General features: G+C 44.0%; 1 protein-coding gene across 1 annotated transcript in view; it reads left to right on the top strand.

The window, feature by feature from the left end:
* The window catches only part of LOC123750444 (carboxylic ester hydrolase-like), a 252,174-nt gene that overhangs the window by 108,110 nt on the left and 119,035 nt on the right, over positions 1-25,029 (top strand). Inside the window, exons 2-7 of the mRNA XM_069339084.1 lie at positions 5,177-5,408; positions 5,577-5,729; positions 7,824-7,908; positions 14,670-14,891; positions 15,379-15,564; positions 15,666-15,877. Of these exons, the coding sequence (XP_069195185.1) occupies positions 5,177-5,408; positions 5,577-5,729; positions 7,824-7,908; positions 14,670-14,891; positions 15,379-15,564; positions 15,666-15,877 (1,090 nt within the window). The remainder of the gene's footprint in view (positions 1-5,176; positions 5,409-5,576; positions 5,730-7,823; positions 7,909-14,669; positions 14,892-15,378; positions 15,565-15,665; positions 15,878-25,029) is intronic.

Below are 25,029 nucleotides of genomic sequence, written 5' to 3'. Positions count from 1 at the left end.
ATCAGCTTCAGTACTCCTACAATGATCAGCTTCAGTACCCTTACAATGATCAGCTTCAGTACTCCTACATTGATTAGCTTCAGTACTCCTACATTGATCAGCTTCAGTACTCCTACATTGATTAGCTCCAGTACTCCTACATTGATCAGCTTCAGTACTCCTACATTGATCAGCTCCAGTACTCCTACATTGATCAGTTTCAGTACTCCTACATTGATCAGCTCCAGTACTCCTACATTGATCAACTTCAGTACTCCTACTTTGATCAGCTCCAGTACTCCTACATTGATCAACTTCAGTACTCCTGCGTTGATCAGCTCCAGTACTCCTACAATGATCAACTTTAGTACTCTTACAATGATCAGCCTCAGTACTCCTACATTGATCAGCTTCAGTGCTGGAAAGTTCCAGCACTGATAAATCCCAATTTTATCATAATACATTACTATTGTATACTAAGTACAGTATCTAATAACCCTACTATCTGCAGTACTAATATAAAATAATATTTCTCTACCTGCGCGTCATTTGCTGAAATTCTCACCACATCGAGAGGCAAATTGCGTTAGATAATATCCAGCAGGACATAGTTATTGTCAACATGTTAGAGAATTGAACAGTATTCTCAACCTCTATCAGTATTCTTCATAAGAATTAATCTCTGATAATATGAGAACTAGTGATACAATAACCACGAGTTATTAGCTAAAATATCACTATAACAGTTTAATCTGTTATATCCAAAAGCCATGGAGGAAATAGAAATTCTCTCAATTTCTCGTTAATAGAAACACTGTTCATAATTAACATCCTCTAGCGAGAATATAAACAATATATAATTCCCTACAATTACGACCCTATTCTCATTAACGCATTACGTATAGTAATTACACGGAAAAGAATTTTCCGTCTTTATTAAAATCAATTGCGAATGCGAGAGAGGGGGGTTGAGGGAGACGGAAGCGTGGCGACGCTAGGAGTCGGAGCCTGACTTGCGACGCCATTAGAGGTACAACTCGAGCGTCGGACGCGAGACAACGTAGCGTCCAGGGAGATGCGAATTTTCACCAATTCTCCGACAGGCCCTTGCAATTAATCGGCCTTGGAGTGTGCAACTGCTCCAATAGCAATCTAAGGATTGCTTCGGTGGACAACCAACAGGTTAAGTGTTCTAATATTATTATGCGAGCTCGTTATAATCTTATAGTGCACTTTGTCCATCGTTACTCCACAATACCTCCCCAAACGTTAAGTACGTCCGCAACGAATTTGCTCTGTCCCTTCTATTGAATAGTGATGACACAATCTAATTGGTGTAAACAAATTGTACATTTCATTGGGTTTTCAGCATGTGTTGGAGCTGTCGTGGTCTCATAATTTTTCCAAGCTACGCTCGTGGCTCGTGTTCAAGCAAGCACCAGATGACGCCATTACGACCATTACTGTCCAATAATATTCAAGGAATAAGTCTTAATAGTTTCCTTGTCCACAGGCACTGGCATTTCAATCCCTTTCTATTGTTCATTTATCTGTTTCCATTTTCAGTAAAAATAGGGTGGACCTTCGATTAATTTAAATCAATTAATTAAACATCAATATAAAGAGAGTAAGCTTTCTTCCCAATGATGATGATGAGTAATTCTTTGAGAATTCTTTGGAGACGATTCCTAACCTATACATCTCAAGGTCATGTTTTTATTAATGGATTTAAGTATCCCCTTTGTAAGCCAAGGATTGTTTTTTTTTTCTTCCCAACATTCAGTACTCCTACATTGATCAGCTTTAGTACTCCTACAATGATCAGCTTGGGTACTCCTACAATGATCAGCTTCAGTATTCCTACAATGATCAGCTTCAGTACTCCTACAATGATCAGCTTCAGTACTCCTACAATGATCAGCTTCGGTACTCCTACAATGATCAGCTTCAGTATTCCTACAATGATCAGCTTCAGTACTCCTACAATGATCAGCTTCAGTACTTCTACAATGATCAGCTTCAGTACTGCTGCAATGATCAGCTTCAGTATGCCTACAATGATCAGCTTCAGTACTCCTACAATGATCAGCATCAGTACTCCTACAATGATCAGCTTCAGTACTCCTACAATGATCAGCTTCAGTACTCCAACAATGATCAGCTTCAGTACTCCGACAATGAGCAGCTTTAGTACTCCTGCAATGATCAGCTTCAGTACTCCTACAATGATCATCTTCAGTACTCCTACAATGATCAGCTTCAGTACTCCTACTTTGGCCAGCTTCAGTACTCCTACAATGATCAGCTTCAGTTCTCCTACAATGATCAGCTTCAGTACTCCTACAATAATCAGCTTCAGTACTCCTACAGTGATCAGCTTCAGTACTTCTACAATGATCAGCTTCAGTACTTCTACAATGATCAGCTTCAGTACTTCTACAATGATCAGCTTCAGTACTTCTACAATGATCAGCTTCAGTACTCCTACAATGATCAGCTTCAGTACTCCTACAATGATCAGCTTCAGTACTCCAACAATGATCAGCTTCAGCACTCCTACAATGATCAGCTTCAGCACTCCTACAATGATCAGCTTCAGTACTTCTACAATGATCAGCTTCAGTACTTCTACAATAATCAGCTTCAGTACTTCTACAATGATCAGCTTCAGTACTTCTACAATGATCAGCTTCAGTACTCCTACAATGATCAGCTTCAGTACTCCTACAATGATCAGCTTCAGTACTCCTACAATGATCAGCTTCAGTACTTCTACAATTTTATTCCTCCAAGGAGTGCCGGACCAACCGGGCTGTGGTGGGTATGTGGGCCTGCGGGCCGCTCCAAGCAACAGCCTGGTGGACCAAACTCTCACAAGTCGAGCCTGGCCTCGGGCCGGGCTTGGGGAGTAGAAGAACTCCCAGAACCCCATCAACCAGGTATCAACCAGGTATGATCAGCTTCAGTACTTCTACAATGATCAGCTTCAGTACTTCTACAATGATCAGCTTCAGTACTTCTACAATGATCAGCTTCAGTACTCCTACAATGATGAGCTTCAGTACTCCTACAATGATCAGCTTCAGTACTCCTACAATGATCAGCTTCAGTACTCCTACAACGGTCAGCTTCAGTACTTCTACAATGATCAGCTTCAGTACTCCTACAATGATCAGCTTCAGTACTTCTACAATGATCAGCTTCAGTACTTCTACAATGATCAGCTTCAGTACGCCTACAGTGATCAGCTTCAGTACGCCTACAATGATCAGCTTCAGTACTTCTACAATGATCAGCTTCAGTACTCCTACAATGATCTGCTTCAGTACTCCTTCAATGATCAGCTTCAGTACTCCTACAATGATCTGCTTCAGTACTCCTACAATGATCAGCTTCAGTACTCCTACAATGATCAGCTTCTGTACTTCTACAATGATCAGCTTCAGTACTCCTACAATGATCAGCTTCAGTACTCCTACAATGATCAGCTTCAGTACTCCTACAATGATCAGCTTTAGTACTCCTACAATTATCAGCTTTAATACTCCTACAGTGATCAGCTTCAGTACCCCTACAATGATCAGCTTCAGTACTCCTACAATGATCAGCTTCAGTACTCCTACATTGATCAGCTGCAGTGCTCCTACAATGATCAACTTGAGTACTCCTACAATGATCAGCTTCAGTACTCCTATATTAATCAGCTTCAGTACTCCTGCAATGATCAGCTTCAGTACTCCTACAATGATCAGCTTCAGTACTCCTACAATGATCAGCTGCAGTACTTCTATAATGATCAGCTTCAGTACGACAATGATCAGCTTCAGTACTTCTACAATGATCAGCTTCAGTAGTCCTACAATGATCAGCTTCAGTACTCCTACAATAATCAGCTTCAGTACTTCTACAATGATCAGCTTCAGTACTACAATGATCAGCTCCAGTACTTCTACAATGATCAGCTTCAGTACTCCTACTTTGATCAGCTTCAGTACTTCTACAATGATCAGCTTCAGTACTTCTACAATGATCAGCTTCAGTACTCCTACAATGATGTCCATACTCTTCAGTGTGCTCCGTCCTGTTGCTACATCACAACTCTCAGACTTTACAGTGTTTACTTAGAGATGCTTTGCAATCTGTTTCATGTACCTTAGAATAATTGTTGAATATATGTAACCCAATCTAGATCGCTGCGTTTGTCACCTAAGGTCTGACTTCATGCGGCTGTTCCTTTCATTAAGAAATCCCAACACTCAGAGGACTTTCACTGGTGATTGTTACAGTCGTGATTGCACTTGCAGACTTCTCTTTTATATCTTCCCTTACCCCTGTCGAGACTCCGGCATGTTAAATTGTTCATAGCACTAAACAGTATGGAGAAAACTCATGTTGCGCAGATACACCTTTCCCCTTATTATTTTCACTACGATTCCCTGCTACTACTTTGTTTATGGACTAGCTGAGGTTTGCTGATAGGTTGGAATTTTCTGTTACATTTTTAATTCTGTATATAGTATATCATGAAACCATCCATTGAGACAAACTTATAAAATCCAATTTAAAATTTATGACATATTATTACAGTCCTTGAAGCTCTTATAATTATACACACGCCCTAAATTTCCCATTGATGGGTACATAGACTGACCAAAAACTTGAACCGATCGCTTCTCTTGGATGCCTACCAGCATTTTTCCCTCTCAAGGTTGCTGTCATGTCGTGGTCAGCGGGCTCGTGCATTTGTCCTCCTCGCACAGGAGCGGGGGCTTTACTCCCTCTCTCTCCTGCCTACCACCCGTCCGACCGACTTGTCACGCAGTTTTGATGACAGCATTACCTGGCGCTCAGTGTGATGCTCGGCCGACTACGATACCTTGCAACATATATTGTAAACACAACAAAAAGAAGAAAATACAGAATGCAAAAAAAATAAATAAAGCCATTTTTTATTTCAAAAGATAAAGTAATCATCGACTCATAAATTTCCAGAAAGGTATAAATATCTATTATCACATATATATATGAAAGCATATATGTGAAACTCATCCCATAATCCAATCAAACCCATGAAGGGCTCTAAATATCTTAAGTTGTAGCATATGTCCTAATTAATATGTAAATCAGAGAGAGCACCCCAAACTTAATTCCTCAAATATTTTCTCTTCATGGCACAAACGGATATATTAATTTACAGAATGAGGCGAGGGATGGGAGGAGTGGTAGTCGTCGTGATGGTGTTGGTGGCCCTGGTGCTAGTGAAGGCTGAAGGAAAGACGGAGGCTGAGCCGCTCGAGGCCACGGTGGAGGTGCACCTGAAGCAGGGAGCCATCTTCGCTGCCAGGGAGGAGGCCGGAGAGGGAAGGTACTTCTACAGCTTCAAGGGCATCCCCTACGCCCAACCTCCTGTCGGCGACCTCCGGTTCAGAGTGAGAAATTAAACTGCAGAAGTATACTAAAATGTTTTACCGGCTTTCACTTGTTTACTGTTTAGAACACATCGTGCATTCATAGAATGTATCTTAATAATAAAAAGTAATAGCTATATAACGTGATCTTGAAAAATATGATAAGGACATCCTCTCCTCCTTGCACAGGACCCAGTGCCTGCTGAAGGATGGTCGCAGCCCAAGAATGGTTCACTGGATCCCACCGTCTGTCCTCAACTCTCTTACGAGAGCCTCTTACAAAGCCAGGAGGAAATAATAGGGAGTGAAGACTGCCTCTACCTTACTGTGCATACGCCCAATGTACGTTAAGTTTTTCAGTTTTAGTCGAACATTATTACAACATGCATGAATTCTTTGGTATGCGCCAGGCAGCGCAAGCATATTGTTAACAGTAATCGTTTAAAAATAACATATATGACTTTTTCTTGTTAATTTGTTTACATTTGGTAAAATATTCCTGTTCGTGTAGGTGCTACACTGAAATGTTTACCCCGCTTCTCGGTTTATATATATATATACTGAAAAGTTTACTTTAGTAATGGACAAAAATGTACTTGTAGGTTGATTAGTAAGGACCCCGTGTTGTCGATAATAACTCCTGCGGTTGAGAGACCTGAAGCCCAACACCACTTGTATGATACAGCACAGTTGTAGGAGATCGTAATACAGAATGGATATAAGGTTTTATATATTTTGGACAGTAAGCATGGAAGGTTAAGTTCATCAAGGTTTTAAGATTCTTCCTTAAGAAAAGGCGAACAGTCGACTTCCCAAGAAAGGTGCGAAGAGGAAAGGACTGGGGTGGAAAAGAAATGAGAGGAGACTAAAAGAGAGGAAATAACTGGGATGAACACATGGATGAAAGGGCTTAACCAGGTCGATATATACAGCTAAAAAATTATCAAGCCAAGGAGGATCACGAAATATTATATTAAATTAGGACCTTACCTTACCTTGAGGTGTTTTCAGAACTTAGCGTCCCCGTGGCCCGGTCGTCGACCAGGCCTCCTCGTTGATGGACTGGTCAACCAGACTGTTTGACGCGGCTGCTCACAGCCTGACGTTTGAATCACAGCCTGGTTGATCAGGTATCCTTTGGAGGTGCTTATCGAGTTCTCTCTTGAACACTGTGAGGGATAGGCCAGTTATGCCCCTTATGTGTAATGGAAGCTTGTTGAACAGCCTGGGGCCTCTGATGTTGATAGAGTTCTCCCTCAGAGTACCTGTTACACCTCTGCTTTTCAATGGGGGTATTCTGCCCATCCCGCCATGCCTTCTGGTCTCATGTGATGTTATTTCTGTGTGCAGGTTTGGAATCAGCCCCTCTACTATCTTACACAAATAAATTATTATGTATCTCTCCCACCTGCGCTCAAGAGAATATAGATTTAGGCTCTTTAGTCGATCACAGTAGTTTAGATGTTTTACTGAGTGGACTCTAGCAGTAAAGGATCTCTGCACGCTCTCCAGGTCAGCAATTTCTCCAGCTTTGAAAGGGGCTGTCATTGTGCAGCATTACTTCACTCTATAAAGCACTAGCGTCTTGAAAAGTATCATCATCAGTATAGCATCTTTAGTGTGAAAGGTTCTTGTTATCCAACCTGTCATTTTTCTTGCAGTTGTGACGGCTACTTTACTGTGTTCTTTAGAGATAAGGTCTTCGGACATGAGTACACCCAAATCCTTTACATTGCATTTTCGTTCTATGTTATGATTTGTCTGAGTTTCGTACGTGGTTTCCGTTTTTATGTTTTCATTTTTTCCATTGCGCATGAGCTGGAACTTATCTTCGTTAAACACCATACTATATTCAATAGCCCATAGAAAGACCTGATTTACATCTGATTGGAGATTTGCCGAGTCCTCTATGTTGTCTACTCTTATGAAAATCCTAGTGTCATCTGCAAAGGATGATACAGTACTATAGATTGTGTCCTTGTCTATGTCCGAAATGAGGATGAGAAAAAGTACTGGAGCAAGCACAGTACCCTGAGGGACTGAGCTCTTCAAGGTTGATGGACCTGATTTTATTTTGTTGACTATTACACATTGGGGTCTGTTAGTCAGGAAATTGTAGATCCATCTGCCTATTTTTCCTCTAATTTCTTTTGAACGCATTTTATGTGCAATAACACCATGGTCACATTTGTCAAAGGCTTTTGCAAAATCTGTGTAAATTACATCAGCGTTTTGTTTGTCTTCCATGGCATCTAATGTTATGTCATAGTGGTCCTGTAACTGTGACAGGCAAGAGCGCACTGTTCTGTAACCATTTTGTCCGGGGTTATGGAGATGCTGTGACTCCATGTATTTTGTGTATTCTATGTATTCTAGGACAAGATTCTTGATATAGAATATAAATAGGTAAGTACTTGATCTAATATTGAATTGCAGATGTGCATAACTAGTAAACAAAAAATACCATCGACAAGCGAACTAGCATGTTCCAAGCATGGGCTGGCCAAGATCATGAGTGAGAGTAATAAATAAAGGCAATTAATAGGTGCTGCCTCACGTGGACCAAAATCATCTGCAGAATGCTATTTTTTTATGATGGTCTCGTGTCCGAAGCACATGATAACATCAGTCTTGTCCAGATATTATGATACTGAAGAACGGTACTATCGGCAAGCCAGTGCAGTACAGTTTGGAGAATGCACCGAGGTAATGAGAGAGCCGTGTGCTTGTCAGTCAGCAGCAGTTAACCAGCTGGTGAAGAGAACATGAACTATTGATTGAACATGAACTATTGATTGAACTATTGAACCTGCAGAAAAAAACGGTATAAGTGAAGTAGATGGCTATAGGCATAGAGCCTTGCCCTACCAGGGCAAGAGCAAGCCCACGACTTGGTGTAGGCTTTGGTAGTTGCTGACTTTAGGCTTGACTGGTCTTTGGAAATGGAGCATCGTGTGTGTGTGCTGCTTATATCCACAGATACAGTACCTGACAAAGGTGTGAGTCGCCCAGCTCGAGCCAGCGTGTACTTATGGCATTAAAAAGAATAATGGTCTTGTGGGTGAAATATGAGGGATAGAAATTAGCGCCTGGTTCATGACGTCAGTGGGGTTCTCCGCCTATTTGGAGGGACACATATGGTAGGCTCAGTTTCACCAGACATTCACAGGGATTGGTTGTGTTGTGCATCCCACTCTAGCACCCACTTACATTGCTGTTATGACACACCAAGGAACTGGGCAAAGAAACCATTGATCTGATCATTGGTTTTAAGGAATGTTACGGACCCGAGCCCAACGTCCGAGCACGGAGCAGTGACGACCACGCCATATGTGGGTCAGCTCCCGAAACCCCCTCCAAATTGACGGCGACATCGAGTGAGGACAGGAAATACCAGCCACAAGGGCCAGTTTCCCGTCCTGATCAGCTCATAACACAGCCGCTGCTGACCTCTGGTGAGGTGGCGCTCAGACAGCAATGCCATCTATGGAGTGGATAGGTGGGCGTTTGGGCCTGAGCCGGTAAGTGACGTGCCCTAGAGTGTCCCGATTACTGATGACGTGTCTGATTACAGAGTCGACCTGGGACTGCTGTAATGGAAGTTGGATCAGTCTACCCAAGGCAGTCGTCTCGTCTCCAAGTGTTTGCTGCAGCAGCTGTGAGTCGCCCCCTGGATGAACACTGTGGTGTTAGCCTGCCTGTGAAGTGGCAGTTGAGGGTTTGTCATACCCGGGACTGACTGGTGGAGACGCTTAACCACTGGGGTGTTGTGGCAAGGAGAGTGGTCTGTGGGATCACACGAGGCTCCTGACTAGGGTTCGCAACCTTAGTATCGATCATGGAGTGGCCTAACCAGCGTCGCTGATTGGAACCTGCCAGCTACTGGCTGGACTTGTGGTTGATGGCCTCCACGACGGTGCCCCCAGTGGAACTGTGATTTGGCTAGCCGGTGGCCAGGGTAGACTCAAGAGGACCGAAGGGTTCATAGTGAGGCCACAAGAGCACCAAGAGCTTAGCATCGTGAGCACCGTGAACGTCCAGAGTCTTCAGAAGAAGACATTGTTGTACATTCTAGTGTTTATACCCCCCCCCCCCCCCCGTGTAATCTTTTATATAGTATTTATGGTGATGGTGATAATTACATTATTAAGTTTTTGCCTTTATTTCCATTCCCCTTTTATTTTACTTGTGTTACGGATCACATCCCTTGAAAGCCACTACTAGCTTGGGGCCGGATACCCTTACTCTACTAACATCAGAGAAAGAACCCGGTTGCGACCCGAGAGGGCCGTAACAAGGAAGCAGGCCATCAAAATTGATATAAGGAAGTATTGATCGCGTTTCCAAGGGGGGAACAGTGATGACATTCCATCACAGACACATCGATCAGGTCGTCCCAGAAAGTATTCTTGAAGCTCTGGCCTTGCTCTAATATGAAGGGTACTCTCTAATGAACGTTTACAGACCTTGAAAACATTTTCCAGGGACGACGAGACAGATGTTTCTGTGATGGAGTGTTGATTATCATTTTTTCCCCTCGGAAACGCGCTCACTACTTCCTTATTTCAATTTGGCAATTGATTTTTAATAGTAATAGTAATTATAAATAGTCATTATTTTGCCTTAATTTGGTGGCCTGCTTCCATAAAAGCAATGATCAGATCAAAGGTTTCTTTGGTTAGTTTCCAACACTGTAATGCCACCAGCACCATTGTTGACGGCAATAACAGATGGCGAGATGCTAGAGCGAGACGCACAGAACAACCACTCACTATGAACGCCCAAAGTCAACTAAGCTTCCTTGCAGCTCCAGGAAGCTAGGTGCACATAATGACATTGTGTACCCGACGCATACTTCAGTCTTTCACCCACAAGATCATCATTCTTTTTATTCCATAAGTATGCGCCACCTCGAGCAGGGCGGCGCATACTTTGTCGGGTACTGAAGGTGCATAATGTTATCACCTCTGCTTTGTAACCTGACTCGTACCTGCCACAGGAATACTTATTACTCAGGTCTATTACCTTTACTACCCTCACGGATATAATCCCATAATCCCTGTGATAAGAATATGCACTAATACCAGTAAGTATTGAAGAGAGGGACACAAACACAGATACAAAAAGTAACGTCTAATTGTTATTCTTATATCTGACACAATTTCTAATAGGCTCAATGATCACAATGATATATATATATATATATATATATATATATATATATATATATATATATATATATATATATATATATATATATATATATATATATATATATTTATATATAGGGGTACCACCACTGGTTTAATTAAAGGGACCCACATCCTCGAAGAAGAAAATAAATAGTGTTCAGAGAAGACCTTGTGGATTCTCACTGAATACTTTAATCTTTTCCTCTCCTACCACCCCTATTATTTTTTTTTTTTTTTATTTGATTTTATTGCAATGTTACAGTTTACAGAAAACACACACTTATATAACAATATAACAATATACCAATCAGTGTTCGAAGACCTCGTCCAGTTCCTCGGGGGTCGGGTGCGTACCCAAGATACAACACGCATTTCCCCTCTGAACAGCGACACTGAGGCGCTGGAACATAAAACTGGCCGCTCTTGGGTCTCTAGTCTTCCCAATGAGTTCCTCGCCCAGCTCCTTCAGGAACTTAAGTGCACATTTACCCCAGGCGCCCAGAGTCTCAGAGCCTATTGGCACGAACCTGTAACAACGTTCTAGGTCCCTGTACTTGTTAGTTTTCTGGGTCTCCCTGAAGGTGGCCGCCCCGCCTCCCTCAGCTGCGCTGTAAGGTAGATAGGTATCAGCCAATGTGGATGCACACGTGTAGTTCCACACGACCTGTTTACCTTCTCTCCACGGCTGCAGGGTGACTCCATCTGGGCGTTTTTGGCTGTTGTCAGGCCTGCACAACTGAGGTTCCCTTTGTGCTAGGCACCCAGCTGAAGCCAAACTTCTCTTGATGATGTCATTGACTGCTTCATGTCTGGCAATCTTTCCCTGTGTCTTACGACAGATGAGACCATGGCTGCCGTATTGGTCTGCCCGTGCATGGCCGCAAATACACCGGTGCTCGGTGGAGATAGGGGCGGCAAGGCGCAGAGCAACACCAATACTTAGGGTCCGATGGTCCAGGCGGGTCCCCAAGGCGGAATTAGGGACTGCCAACAGGAAGTCCCCGGCATGGGGAGCTTGCACAGCTAGAAGACGCGCTTTGTCCTTCCTGGAAGCTGCCTCCAGCAATGATGTGGCGATGTTCTCCACTATGGGGCTATCCCATTTGGACTGTTTGCAGTCATTTGGAAAAGTCGGTCGAGGATGAGAGTTGACAAGAGTGTCCCACTGACCGGCTCCTTCCGCGAATTTGGGATCATGAATCCCAATGAAGTCTCTTAGGTGTTCCGGTAGTATTTCCTTAACTAATTCACCTGTTGCACTGGTCGAGGATAAGAATGCCGGCAATGCTAACTGGGTCGCCTTGCGAATACCTATCCCCCCGAGTCTAACTGGGAGCGTTGCTTGGTCCCATTGGTCATCTTGCAGGGAGAGGTTTAACACTTTCACGGTTATTGACCTTAGGAGTGTGTCATATTCTGTTAATTTTGGGCTGTCGAAGGAGGGAGCACACCTTAGGAAATAGGTCAGTCTGGGCAAAGCCAGGCACCTTGTGAGAAGGTACAGAGCATCGTGGGCGTCCAAAGCCCCTATTCTTCCCTCCATCCTCCTCAGGTCGTTCAGCTTTTCTTCGAGGACTACCTCAATGGCGCTCGAGCCCAGAGGTGCCCCTAGCAGCACACTGTCGGTGGGAGCGATCACTTGGGCTCCTGGCAATATGGTTCGCACTGCATCTATGGTTGGTTGGCTAGATGAGATGATTTCACACTTTAATGGTTTAGGGTGAGTCCTAACTCCTCTCCCTTAGATTTCACCAGCTGTAGATCTTCTAGCAGGGACTCCTGTGTCCCTGCCAGGGTGCCATCGTCCAGGAACCAGATGTTGAGTTCGCTGGTCAACCTGCTTGTGACCTCTTTAACAGCCATGCAAAAAAGAAAAGGGGCAAGTGGGTCTCCCTGCTGGACACCTTCTGCAGAAACAACTTCATGTTCCCCAAACAGCAGCGTCGATTCCCTACTGTACCCTGCTGAGACGAAGGGGAGTAGAGAAGGAAAGCTTGTTCGAACTGCTTCCAGTACCACATCCCTTTTTACCTGGTTGAAGGCATTTTTAAAGTCTAATTTAATTAATGCCTTATTTTCTGGGAGGTGCTTTATATAGGCTCGTGCTGCATGAGCTGCTGCTTCACAGCCATGGGGGACACCAAAACCTAGTTGATGGGGTCGAAGCATCGTCGCAGCGTCTATGCTAATTTTTCTGACAGCTGCCCTAGCAACAAGGCGCCGAAGTGTGTTACCCACGGCAATGGGTCTGACTCCACCATCTTTCTTCTTGAGGGCACAAAGGGATGCTCCAAAGAAAAAGGGTTTTATTGTATCTGGGATCAACCCAGAGAGGCAGTTATATATATATATATTTATATATATATATATAATATATATATATATATATATATATATATATATATATATATATATATTTATATATATATATATATATATATATATATATATATATATATATATATATATATATATATATATATATATATATATATATATATATATATATATATATATATATATGCAATTGACGATCACAAAAGACTGATAATTTTATGCGGAAAATCCACAGAGAAATAAGGAATGAGGTGAACGTTTCGGCTTGTTAAAGCCTTTGTCAACACCAGACTGAGTCAGTCTGGTGGTGACAAAGGCTTTAACAAGCCGAAACGTTCACCTCATTTCATATTTCTCTGTGGATTTTCCGCATATATATATATATATATATATATATATATATATATATATATATATATATATATATATATATATATATATATATATATATATATATATATGTTTCATTGAATATGACCGCATATTCTGTATTTATTATTTTCTGGTTTAGGGCTTCTATCCCTCTAACTATTTTCTTAGCATCAGGGCTTAATTGAAATAGGAGTTCTCCAAAACTCATTTTCGTACTTTTAAGGTGAAGAAAAGAAGTGATTTACTATAGAGTGTATTACACTTATTTGTATAATTTGCACGACGTTTCGAACCTCCATGGTTCATTTTCAAGTGAACAGATCTTACAATACTAGTTGATTTTATACCCGCATTAGGTCAGGTGATAATACAATGAAGGTGAAAACATGGGGGGATACATAAGGGATAAATGTGAGGTGAAACATAGAGGCTGCAGAAGGCTTATTGGCCCATACGAGGCATCTCCTATCTAAACACAAAGATTAATCCAGTGTAATTGGCCTGTTATGTTGGACATTGTCTTCTGTGTTGGCATCGATATGTTCTTGTCTTGTCCTTACTCTCATGGTGGGTAGAGTAAATAGTTCCGTGATTTGGGTGTTCATGGTAGGTCGCTCTATTCTTATGTGAATTGCCTCAAGAATTTGTAATCTTCTTGAATCTTGGGTTTTGTCTATTATGCAAGTATTCTTGTTCAACATTTCTCTTGTTAGAGTAATGTCATGGGCTTGTCTCATGTGATTCCTAGGGGCACCAGATTGAAGATGGCATGTCAAACGCCTCGTCAGCTTGGTCGACGTCATACCTATGTACTTACATTGAAGGTTACATCCTTCGTGGGGGCAAGTGTACATGTATACAACGCTTGACTGCTGTAGAGGGTTCTCCGTCGGCTTCGGGCTGTTTTTGATAAGGAGTTCGGAAGTCTTCTTGGTTTTGTAGAATATTATCAGGTTTATGTTTTGGTTAGGAGTAGTGCTTTTTACTCTTTTACGGATTATTTCTTTCATTATTCTTTCCTCTTTTATATGTTCACTGTGCATGGTTGATTTGTAATATAATTTTATTGGGGGTGCTGTGGTTTCTGTTCTAGGTTCTGAATTATACCAACGGTCCAAGTGTCTTCTTATAGCAGCGTTTATTTCCGCGTTGCTATATCCGTTGTTCACCAATACCTGAGTTACTCTTTCAAACTCTCTACTCACGTTGCTCCATTCAGAGCAGTGGGTAAGCGCTCGACGAATATAAGCATTAAGAACACTGGCTTTGTTTCTTTGGGGGCACTCACTTCTACCGTTCAGGCATAATCCTATGTTGGTGGGCTTAGCTCTCCCTAACATAATCCTATGTTAGGGAGAGCTAAGCCTGTATGACTATATAGAAACAAATTATGTAACTTTTATAACAGCTGTAAAATCCAGCACTATGTGCTATACTTATTGTGGTGATTGTGTGCAGCCTCGCGCCTCCCACCTCCCGGTGATGGTGTGGATTCATGGAGGAGCATTCAAGTCAGGCGGGACTGCCACCTGGAACCCGCCGCTGCCTCTGCTCACCAGGGACATTGTTCTCGTCGTCCCCCGGTACCGTCTGGGAACTCTCGGTGAGTATCGTCTGCCGTTTCTGCTGTTTATTTTCAAGAGGCTGTCGACATTTTCAGAGGTACATTGCTCAGTGGTAAATATTTTGAAATAGTTCAGTAACCTAAAGTACAGTTTACTACTGTACTGCATATCTTAAGCTCGGCTAATTCATCATTCGTATGTATGCCAAGAAAGGAAACATGCAGATTAAACTCCTCTTATGAAATAAGTGCATGGAATGTGTAAATTTTTAGTGAGGGGGAATGCAGTAAGGAAGACTGTTGAGAATGAGTTTCGTTATCTTAGGTCGGCTAGTATAGGTTCTTATACATTGGTTCTATAAAAACATTCACAGAGCATGTTTGTCAATCATTGTTGTCATGTATAAATTGTTCATAACGCTGCTGTACGTCGATGTTAATATTAAAACATTCGAAAAATGCAGCTAAATTAAAAATTCAGATACATTACTGAGAGATGGTGTTGAGGATTGTGTTGCCCATGCAGGGTTCCTGTCCACGGAGGACTCTATAATGCCGGGTAACTTGGGCCTGAAGGACCAGACGCTGGCACTACGCTGGGTGCACAACAACATTCGTGACCTGGGTGGCGACCCAAACAAGGTCACCATCTTCGGCGAGAGTGCTGGAGCTGCTTCAGTACACTTTCAGATCTTGTCGCCAAGTGCCAAAGGTTAGTCATGATATGTGTGTGTTTGTGTATGTGTTTGTGTATGTGTTTATGCATGTGTTTTTAATATCATATATTTATATTATTATGGTATACTCCACCAGGTTTGTTCAGGCGAGCCATCCTTCAGTCAGGGTCAGCCTTGTCTTCCTGGGCCCTGAGGGAGAACCACAGGCAGGTGGCCCTCCAGCTGGGGCACAAGTTCAACTGTACTGACGCGGTCTCGTCGTCGCCTACACTGGAGAGCACCCAGCTCCTCGCCTGCCTCCAGCAGCTCCCACTGCAAGAACTTGTCTTGGCAAACAATCACTTTACAGTTAGTGCTGAGTTATTTATGAATTGACCTTTTTAATTATTAGACTTAAGCAACAAAGAATTTCGGAGAACATACATTATATTATTTCCAGTTATCAATGAAATAAGAAAAAGGACCTAGATTCATGAAGCACCATATTTTCTTCGTAAGTAGGTGTGCTACGAAAGTCCTTAAGTACTCGGTAAGAAGAGCGGGATGTACGATTCAGGAAGGCGTTCACACGTAGTTATTAGAAATTTTTGAATAGCGCACTTAAGTCTCTATAGATGTCACATGGGATTTTCGTTTGGCAAATCAGAGAGAAGGTAACATTGCTCATCTTATAGGTTTAGTCAATCACTTTGCCGGTTTATCGGGGCTCATCGGCCGTTACCGATGAGGGTGACGGCTGTCATCTATTTTCATTGTATTTTCTTATAAAATTAGTTTATTTCGAAAACTATGTTTTTTCAACTTCTACAGTGAGCATCGACATTGCAGAAAACAAACATGTTACCATTTTTCTCCACCTAGGTTATTCTAAGAGATATTGTGTGGCTTTTGTTGTCACTTGGATGATTGAAACGCGATGCGCTGACAATTGTATATATTTACCTGCATATACCCAAGGGCCACTAACTCCTTAGTGGAGGCGTGCTGACGTGGCCGTTTTGACATGGGGGGCCTTGCAATTCCTCCTGTTTTGCGGGTGAATTCCGTGGGACTAGAATTCTCGTGCAAGGCTGGTTATCCGGCCATTGAGTTGGTGAAGTGCGACATGCTTCGTGTCCCGGTGGAGGCTGTATATGGAGTTGAGCTTGTTACGGCCCACCGGGTGATTGTCAAGTTCGTGTGGGAGGAGTATCGGGACTTCCTCCGGCGGAACGAAGGGCGTTCGTTGCAGTTGCCGGATGGCGCCGGCTCCGTTACGGTCTCGGACCGAAGTGGAGCCCTGACATATGTCAGTGTGCACGGTGCGCCCCTGGAGTTCCCTGAAGACCTTCTCCGGCGCTTCTTCGGGAGGTATGGTGCTGTCATCAGTGTGCGGGTGAACACGCTTTCCTCGGGGAAGTATGCTGGGAAGCAGACGAACATCCGTACCTTAGGTATGCACCTGCGGTCGGATATCCCATCTTCTGTCCGGCTGCTAGGTTACTACGTTCGGGTGTATTATGCCCGGCAGCCCCGTACTTGTTTCCGGTGTGGCCAGTTAGGGCATCAGGCTGCCGGGTGCTCTGAGGCCCCTGCTGCACCTGTTAACTTGTTTCGGGAAGAGGATTTCCCGCCGCTCCCTCAGGGCGTGGATTCCGGAGATGAAGAGGATGCTGAGCATCATGCGCCACTCCAAAGGCTAAGAGGAGAGGGAGGGGCTCCTTCCCACGAGGCCGGGCAATGGGCAGCGCACTGGGAGCCTCCTCGGCTGCCTCACAGGGCCCCGCGTCAACCACCGGACGTTGTACCTGCATAGACCCCCCACGCTTGGCATCCTTCTTCAGTATCAGCTTGATGCCTCGGCGCGCACCAGAACTCTCAACATCCACGTCTGTAGGAGCGACCACCCCCCACTGCGGAGAACCTTCTGCAGGAGAAAGAACAGGAGGTAAATCATAGGTACAAACATTGTCAACAGCAGACACATGGACGTCAGCAACCACCAGCGACGTAGAGCGCGAAGCACCCGGAACCGCTATATCATCGCCCGAAGCTCCACCTGTGCCGAAGTCCTCCACATCAGCCCAAGCAGTCGAAGAACGCCTGGAACGCTTGGGCACCGGCCGCACATCCTCACTGCCGGAGGTGGATCCAGAACCACGGACCTCACAAACCGTGTGAACCGACGCCCGTCGCAGTACGGCAGCAGCCTCAACCACAGGGGGAACCGGGCCGCACACTACAGGATGCTCCGCAGCCCCCCCAGCACCCAGCACAGCCGTAACACCTGGCGAGGGCTCAGGGCCATGCACAGCAGCAGGAGACGAGGAAGATGTAGACGACTCGCAGAGACCATCCGGAAGACCCTCGGGAGCAACTGGCACAGCGAATTGACCAGCGACAGGAGCCACCGGAACACCTGGAGGAGGGACAACAACCACCGGGGGCACGTCGGGTGACGCAGGGGGGGGGGGGCCGCATCAGCAGCGAATGGGACCTGCCCCTCTTCATATCCGGAATCCACGCCCTGAGGGAGCGGCGGGAAATCCTCTTCTCGGAACAAGTTAACAGGTGCAGCAGGGGCCTCAGAGCACCCGGCAGCCTGATGCCCTAACTGACCACAATGGAAACAAGTACGGGGCTGCCGGGCATAATACACCCGAACGTAGTAACCCAGCAGCCGGACAGAAGATGGGATATCCGACCGCAGGCGCATACCTAAGGTACGGATGTTCGTCTGTTTCCCAGCATACTTCCCCGATGAAAGCGTTCACCCGCACACTGATGACAGCACCATACCTCCCAAAGAAGCGCCGGAGAAGGTCTTCAGGGAACTCCAGGGGCGCACCGTGCACATTGACATAAGTCAGGGAACCACTGCGGTCCGAGACCACAACAGAGCCGGCGCCATTCGGCAACTGCAACGAACGCCCTTCGTACCGACGGAGGAAGTCCTGATTCTCCTCCTCCCTCACAAACTTGACAATCACCCGGTGGGCCATAACAAGCTCAAGTCCGTAGACAGCCTCCACCGGGACACGAAGCATGTCGCACATCACCAACTCAACGGCTGGATAACCAGCCTTACACAAGAACTCCAGTCCCACGGAATTCACACGTAGAACAGGAGGAATTGGAAGGCCCCCCATGTCAGAACTGCCACGTCAGCACACAGCCAGGCAGGCAACAACACTGGGAGGGCAGAAACACCCCCACCACCTGGTGACCAAATTGGCAAACAACCCCAGCAGTCACGGTGGACGGGACACGTCCCCACACCACGGCTGCTCAGGGCGAACTCCATCCACCAGCTCCTGTATTAGTACTAGTCAGCAGCTCGGCCACTCACGCCACCCACCTCCCACCCACTGTTTCCTGAACGCCCTGCTACCCACCCGCTCTGTGCCTGACCTGCCACCCACCTCCTTAGTCTACCATCAGCCATCCACCTTCTTATTTATTTATTTATTTATTTATTTATTTATTTATTTATTTATTTATTTATTTATATGCAAGAAGGTACATTTGGGGTTAACAGCGAACATAGAAATTAAGTTGAATTTACATTCTTGTAAAGCCACTAGGACGCATAGCATTTCGGGCAAGTACTTAAACTAACATAATTTTTAGATAATTTAAGAGTAAAACTGAAAAGAAAAATGTTAACAGGTACTTTGCAGCTTTACTTTAGAGGTACAGATAAATTTAAGTAGAATAATTACAGTAATATACACAAAAAATGTTTACAGGTATATTGCAAGAAATTTTGACACAAAAGCAGATTAGAATAATACACAATAATGAAACAAGAATTACTAGGTACGTTAGGATAATATTTCAGGGTTATACATTGGTTCACTGGAGTACCATTTGAGGATCATTTCAAGGAATAATGCAGTAGAGTATGTACTCAATACAACAACCAATGAAATCAAATGATATCTAAGATTACAATGGCAAAGTAATATGGCTTAGGTACATATATTGGGGGACTGGGTAGCACTAGATACAGTGTGAACATAAAGCACTAGGTAGAAAACTATGAAGATGAAATTAGGTACTTTTTGGTTTTATTTTTGAATAAGGCATAAGTTGGACCGGTTTTCAAATCATTAGGGAGTGAGTTCCATAGACTAGGTCTCTTTATTTGCATAGAGTATTTACACAGAGTGGTTAACATGGTTTACATGGTCGAGTGGGGTCTCCTGTACACCAGTTGCATAGTGCTCTTGGCAGTATAGGTTCGAGTCACTTCTGGTGATGGAGTTTTCAATTATATATATATATATATATATATATATATATATATATATATATATATATATATATATATATATATATATATATATATATGTCGTACCTAGTAGCCAGAATGCACTTCTCGGCCTACTATCCAAGGCCCGATTTGCCTAATAAGCCAAGTTTTCCTGAATTAATATATTTTCTCTAATTTTTTTTCTTATGAAATGATAAAGCTACCCTTTTCATTTTGTCTGAGGACAATTTTTTTTTAGTGGAGTTAAAATTAACGTAGATATTTGACCGAACCTAACCAACCCTACCTAACCTATCCTAACCTATCTTTATAGGTTAGGTTAGGTTATGTAGCCGAAAAAGTTAGGTTAGGTTAGGTTAGGTAGGTTAGGTAGTCGAAAAACAATTAATTCATGAAAACTTGGCTTATTATGCAAATTGGGCCTTGCATAGTAGGCTGAGAAGTGCGTTCTGGCTACTAGGTACGACATATATATATATATGTATATATATATATATATATATATATATATATATATATATATATATATATATATATATATATATATATATATATATATATATATATATATATATATATATATCTCCCCACCCCCCTCCGTGAGGTGCAGTGTCTTCCGCTTCCCCGCCCCCACCTCCCACGATCAGGTGGTCGCGCCTTCCCCTCCCCGGCCCCCCTCCCAGACCGGGCCAGCGCAGCTTCCCAACCCCCACCCACCACCTCCACGAGCCCACCCACCCCAGACATCCGCCCAGACATGACGCATAGTATAGGGGACAACCTCGTCCCCTCCAGCCAGGAGGGAGAGACAAATACTCCAGTGCAAGGTGACATTCACTTTACCTAAGGGGATGGCAGAAGAAGCCGCTACCAGCCAGCTCACCCCTCCCGAAGCCAATCAAAGGAGAGGCACATGCAGTGTTTGTTGGAGCAACATCAGCATCAACTCGGTCTCCAGAGTCATACGCCAGCATGGCGACTGTCCTGGGTCAGGGAGGCCTCCCGTGGGAGGAGGCAACACTCAGGAGCCTGTTGCACCAGTACAAATCGCAACAGATTACATTGCAACAGACGACCTGCTAGAGGCAATTAAAGCAACGTCAACCAGGACACTCACCCACATCCCAAAGGCCTCTCGCCCATTTGCTGCCGGGAAATACACGGACCTCATCGCAAAAGTCAACAGAGGGTCAAATAACCTTGATGCACCTGATACCATCAAAGCCTGGCACAATCTGTTACTTTTTGGCAATGCATGCTTAGGTGTACCAGACAGAGGAGGCAAGACACTGGCCTCATCCGTCAATAAAGCAATTAGGGATTTTCCTAGGGCTGACAACCTAGTCCGCCTCCCCAAACACACCAAACACCGCCGAGGCAGACCAAGTACGACAATCAGCGACAACAGAAAATTAGGTACCCAAGTCAGCAAGAAAATTGAAGAGGGCAATACAGTCGGGGCACTCAGGTTGATCACAAGTGAGGACAAAATTTTGCCCAGGGATGAAACCACAGCCCAAGCACTGGGAGAAAAACACCCCCTCAGGGCCGTAGGTGGACCTCCCCCACAGGTCAGGCTCGCCCCTAACCAGGAACCTCTCGTCCTCCGGGAGTCAGAGGTTTATAAAGCTATCGTTTCATTTCCCCCGGGCTCCTCAGGAGGCTACACAGGGGTAAGACCTCAACATGTGAAGGAAATAGTGAACCCTGTTCTTGGCCCAGCTGCAGAAGCGCTCCTGACAGAAATTACAACGTTTGTCAACAACTGCCTCGCCGGGTTAATCCCTGATGAAATCAAACCATTCTTCTTTGGTGCATCCCTATGTGCCCTGAAAAAAAAGGGGGGAGGGATCAGACCCATTGCCGTTGGTAATACCCTTCGCCGCCTAGTTGCAAGGGCTGCTGTCAGAAGTATCCGAATGGAAGCAGCCACCATGCTGCAACCCAACCAGCTGGGGTTTGGAGTCCCCCAAGGCTGTGAAGCAGCGGCTCATGCTGCACGAGCCTACATTAGCTCTCTTACTGAAGACCAGGCAGTAGTAAAATTAGATTTTAAAAACGCTTTCAACTCGGTCAAAAGGGAAGCAATCCTCACTGCAGTCCAGGAACATTGCCCAAGCATTCTCCCGTTTGTGTCAGCAGGCTACAGCAAAGACTCAACCCTCCTGTTTGGCAAACATGAAGTCACCACAGCAGAGAGAATTCAACAGGGTTACCCACTTGCACCGTTCCTCTTTTGCATAGCGGTTCGAGAAATTACAACCAGACTGTCCAGTGAGCTCAACATCTGGTTCCTGGATGATGGCACTCTGGCAGGCACACAAGATTCCCTGCTAGAAGACCTACAGCTGGTGAAGACACGGGGGGAGTCCATGGGTCTCGTTCTTAACCCCTCCAAGTGCGAAATTATTGCATCCAGTGAAGTAATCATTAGAGCAGTGAAATCAGTTTTACCAGAAGCCTCAGTCGTTAAACCTACCGACAGCACACCACTCGGAGCACCTCTGGGCCACAATGCCATTGCTGCAGTCCTTGACGAAAAGTTTAGAGACCAAAAGAGGATGGAAGAGAGAATTGGGGACTTGGACTCCCACGATGCCCTCTACCTTCTCACAAAGTGCCTTACCTTGCCCAGGCTAACATACTTCTTAAGGTGTGCACCAACTTTTGGCAACCCACTCATCAATTTTGGCTCATCAATATGATGAGCTCCTCAGGTCAATATTCAGGAAGGCGCTCAACCTAGATTTAGATGACAGTCAGTGGGACCAAGCAACACTACCAGTGAGATTTAGAGATATAGGCATACGAAAAGCAACTGAGGTAGCACTTCCAGCATTCTTATCCTCATGTACAGCAGCCAACGAATTGGTAGGGCAGATCCTACCAGAGCGTATGAGAGAGACAGCGGGAACTCATGATCAAACGTTCATCGAAGCAGCCAGAAAATGGGACACCATTGCACACCCTCAACCCCGACCACAAGTCCCAAAAGACCACAAGCAGGCCCACTGGGATAGCCCCATAATGGAAAAGACTGTCACAGCAATGATTGACAACGCTGATGCTGAAAACAAAGCCCGCCTCCTAGCGGTAACAGCACCCCACGCCGGGGATTATTTATTTGCTGTGCCCAATGCAGCCCTGGGAACTCGCCTCAGTCATGACGCTCTCCGCATTGGAGTTGCCCTTCGCCTTGCCGCCCCCATCCTCACCGAACATAGGTTCATCTGCGGAACTGCGATGGCAGACCAATATGGTCGTCATGGTCTGGTATGTCGTAAATCACAGGGTAAAATTGTAAGACATGAAGAAGTCAACGACATCATCAAGAGTAGCCTCGCCACAGCCCGCTGCCCGGCACAAAGAGAACCACACTTATCCAGACCTAACGACCCTCAGAAGCGCCCTGATGGGGTCACCTTGCTACCTAGGAAGGATGGTAAGCAAGTGGTATGGGACTACACGTGCGCTGCCACACTGGCCAGTACCTACCTCCACTACAGCACACGTGAAAGCGGTGGTGCTGCTTCTTTCAGGGAATCGCAGAAAATTATTAAATACAGAGGTCTAGCACACTGCTACAGCTTTGGTCCGATCGGCTCGGAGACCCTCGGTTCGTGGGGAAAATGTGCATTGAAGTTCCTGAAGGAATTGGGGGACAAATTGATCAGTGCTACAAAAGACCAGAGAGCAAAAAGTTTCTTGTTCCAGCGCCTCAGTGTTGCGATTCAGAGGGGAAATGCCTGTTGCGTCTTGGGCACTAGTCCAACTTTAGAGGAATTCGAAGAAGTGTTTGACTTGCAACAATGATCGAACCCGTCTGTGACATTCATCAATGTTTCCCATTGTTGTGTTTTTCAAGAGATCCATAACCTTTAAGCACCTTTTTGCATTATTATTTTTGTAACAACCCATGTATATCTTGTAACCATCAAATGCATAATAAAGCACAAAAAATAAAAAAGGAAGGGGGTGGTAGGAGAAAAGCACACAGAAACTGTATTGGAGGGGATCTAAACATTCCCTCTAATGCGTTATGCGTGGTTTCCTCCGAGGCTATGGGTCCCCCTTCTTCCAGCTAGAGGTGGTACTCCCTTCCATATTTATATATATATATATATATATATATATATATATATATATATATATATATATATATATATATATATATATATATATATATATATATATGTATATATATATATATATATATATATATATATATATATATATATATATATATATATATATATATATATATATATATATATATATACATATATATATATATATATGTATATATGTCGTACCTAGTAGCCAGAACGCACTTCTCAGCCTACTATGCAAGGCCCGATTGCTTCATAAGCCAAGGTTTCATGAATTATTTATTTTTCGACTACCTAACCTACCTAACCTAACCTAACTTAACTTTTCCGGCTACCTAACTTAACCTAACCTATAAAGATAGGTTAGGTTAGGTTAGGTAGGGTTAGTTAGGTTCGGTCATATATCTACGTTAATTTTAACTCCAATAAAAACAAAATTGACCTCATACATAATGAAATGGGTAGCTTTATCATTTCATAAGAAAAAAATTTGAGAAAATATATTAATTCAGGAAAACTTGGCTTATTAGGCAAATCGGGCCTTGCATAGTAGGCCGAGAAGTGCGTTCTGGCTACTAGGTACGACATAGCGTATGAATGTACGAATAGCGTATGAATGCTGTTTTAAACGCGAGGAAAGAGATTTACCTGTCTGGCCGATGTAAACACATGCACACTCATTACAAGGGATGGAATTCACACAACCTGCTACAGACGAGGGCGAGTTCTTAATTAACATGGACTTAACTGTATTATCATTTTTGAACACTAGATTAATATTAAGGTTCTTCAGGGCTGGGGCAAGATTTACTAGACCCTCAGAATATGGTAATACCAACGAATTTTTCAGTTCTGGTTTCGACTTAGTAGTCTGTTTGTAGAAAGTCCTTTTTGCTCGAGGGAACTCGCCCTCGTCTGTAGCAGGTTGTGTGTATTCCATCCCTTGTAATGAGTGTGCATGTGTTTACATCGGCCAGACAGGTAAATCTCTTTCCTCGCGTTTAAAACAGCATTCATACGCTATTCGTACAGCCCAGCAATCCAGTGCATTGTATTTACATTCCAGTTTATGTAATCATTCTATCGACTTCACAGGGGCAAAATGTATTGTTAAAAGTAAGGATTTTGTTGAACGA

Source organism: Procambarus clarkii, chromosome 41, assembly GCF_040958095.1.
Source record: "Procambarus clarkii isolate CNS0578487 chromosome 41, FALCON_Pclarkii_2.0, whole genome shotgun sequence".
NCBI classification, from domain to species: domain Eukaryota; kingdom Metazoa; phylum Arthropoda; class Malacostraca; order Decapoda; family Cambaridae; genus Procambarus; species Procambarus clarkii.
The sequence above is the reverse complement of the archived record's forward strand: the minus strand, read 5'-3'. Positions and strand labels throughout refer to the sequence as shown.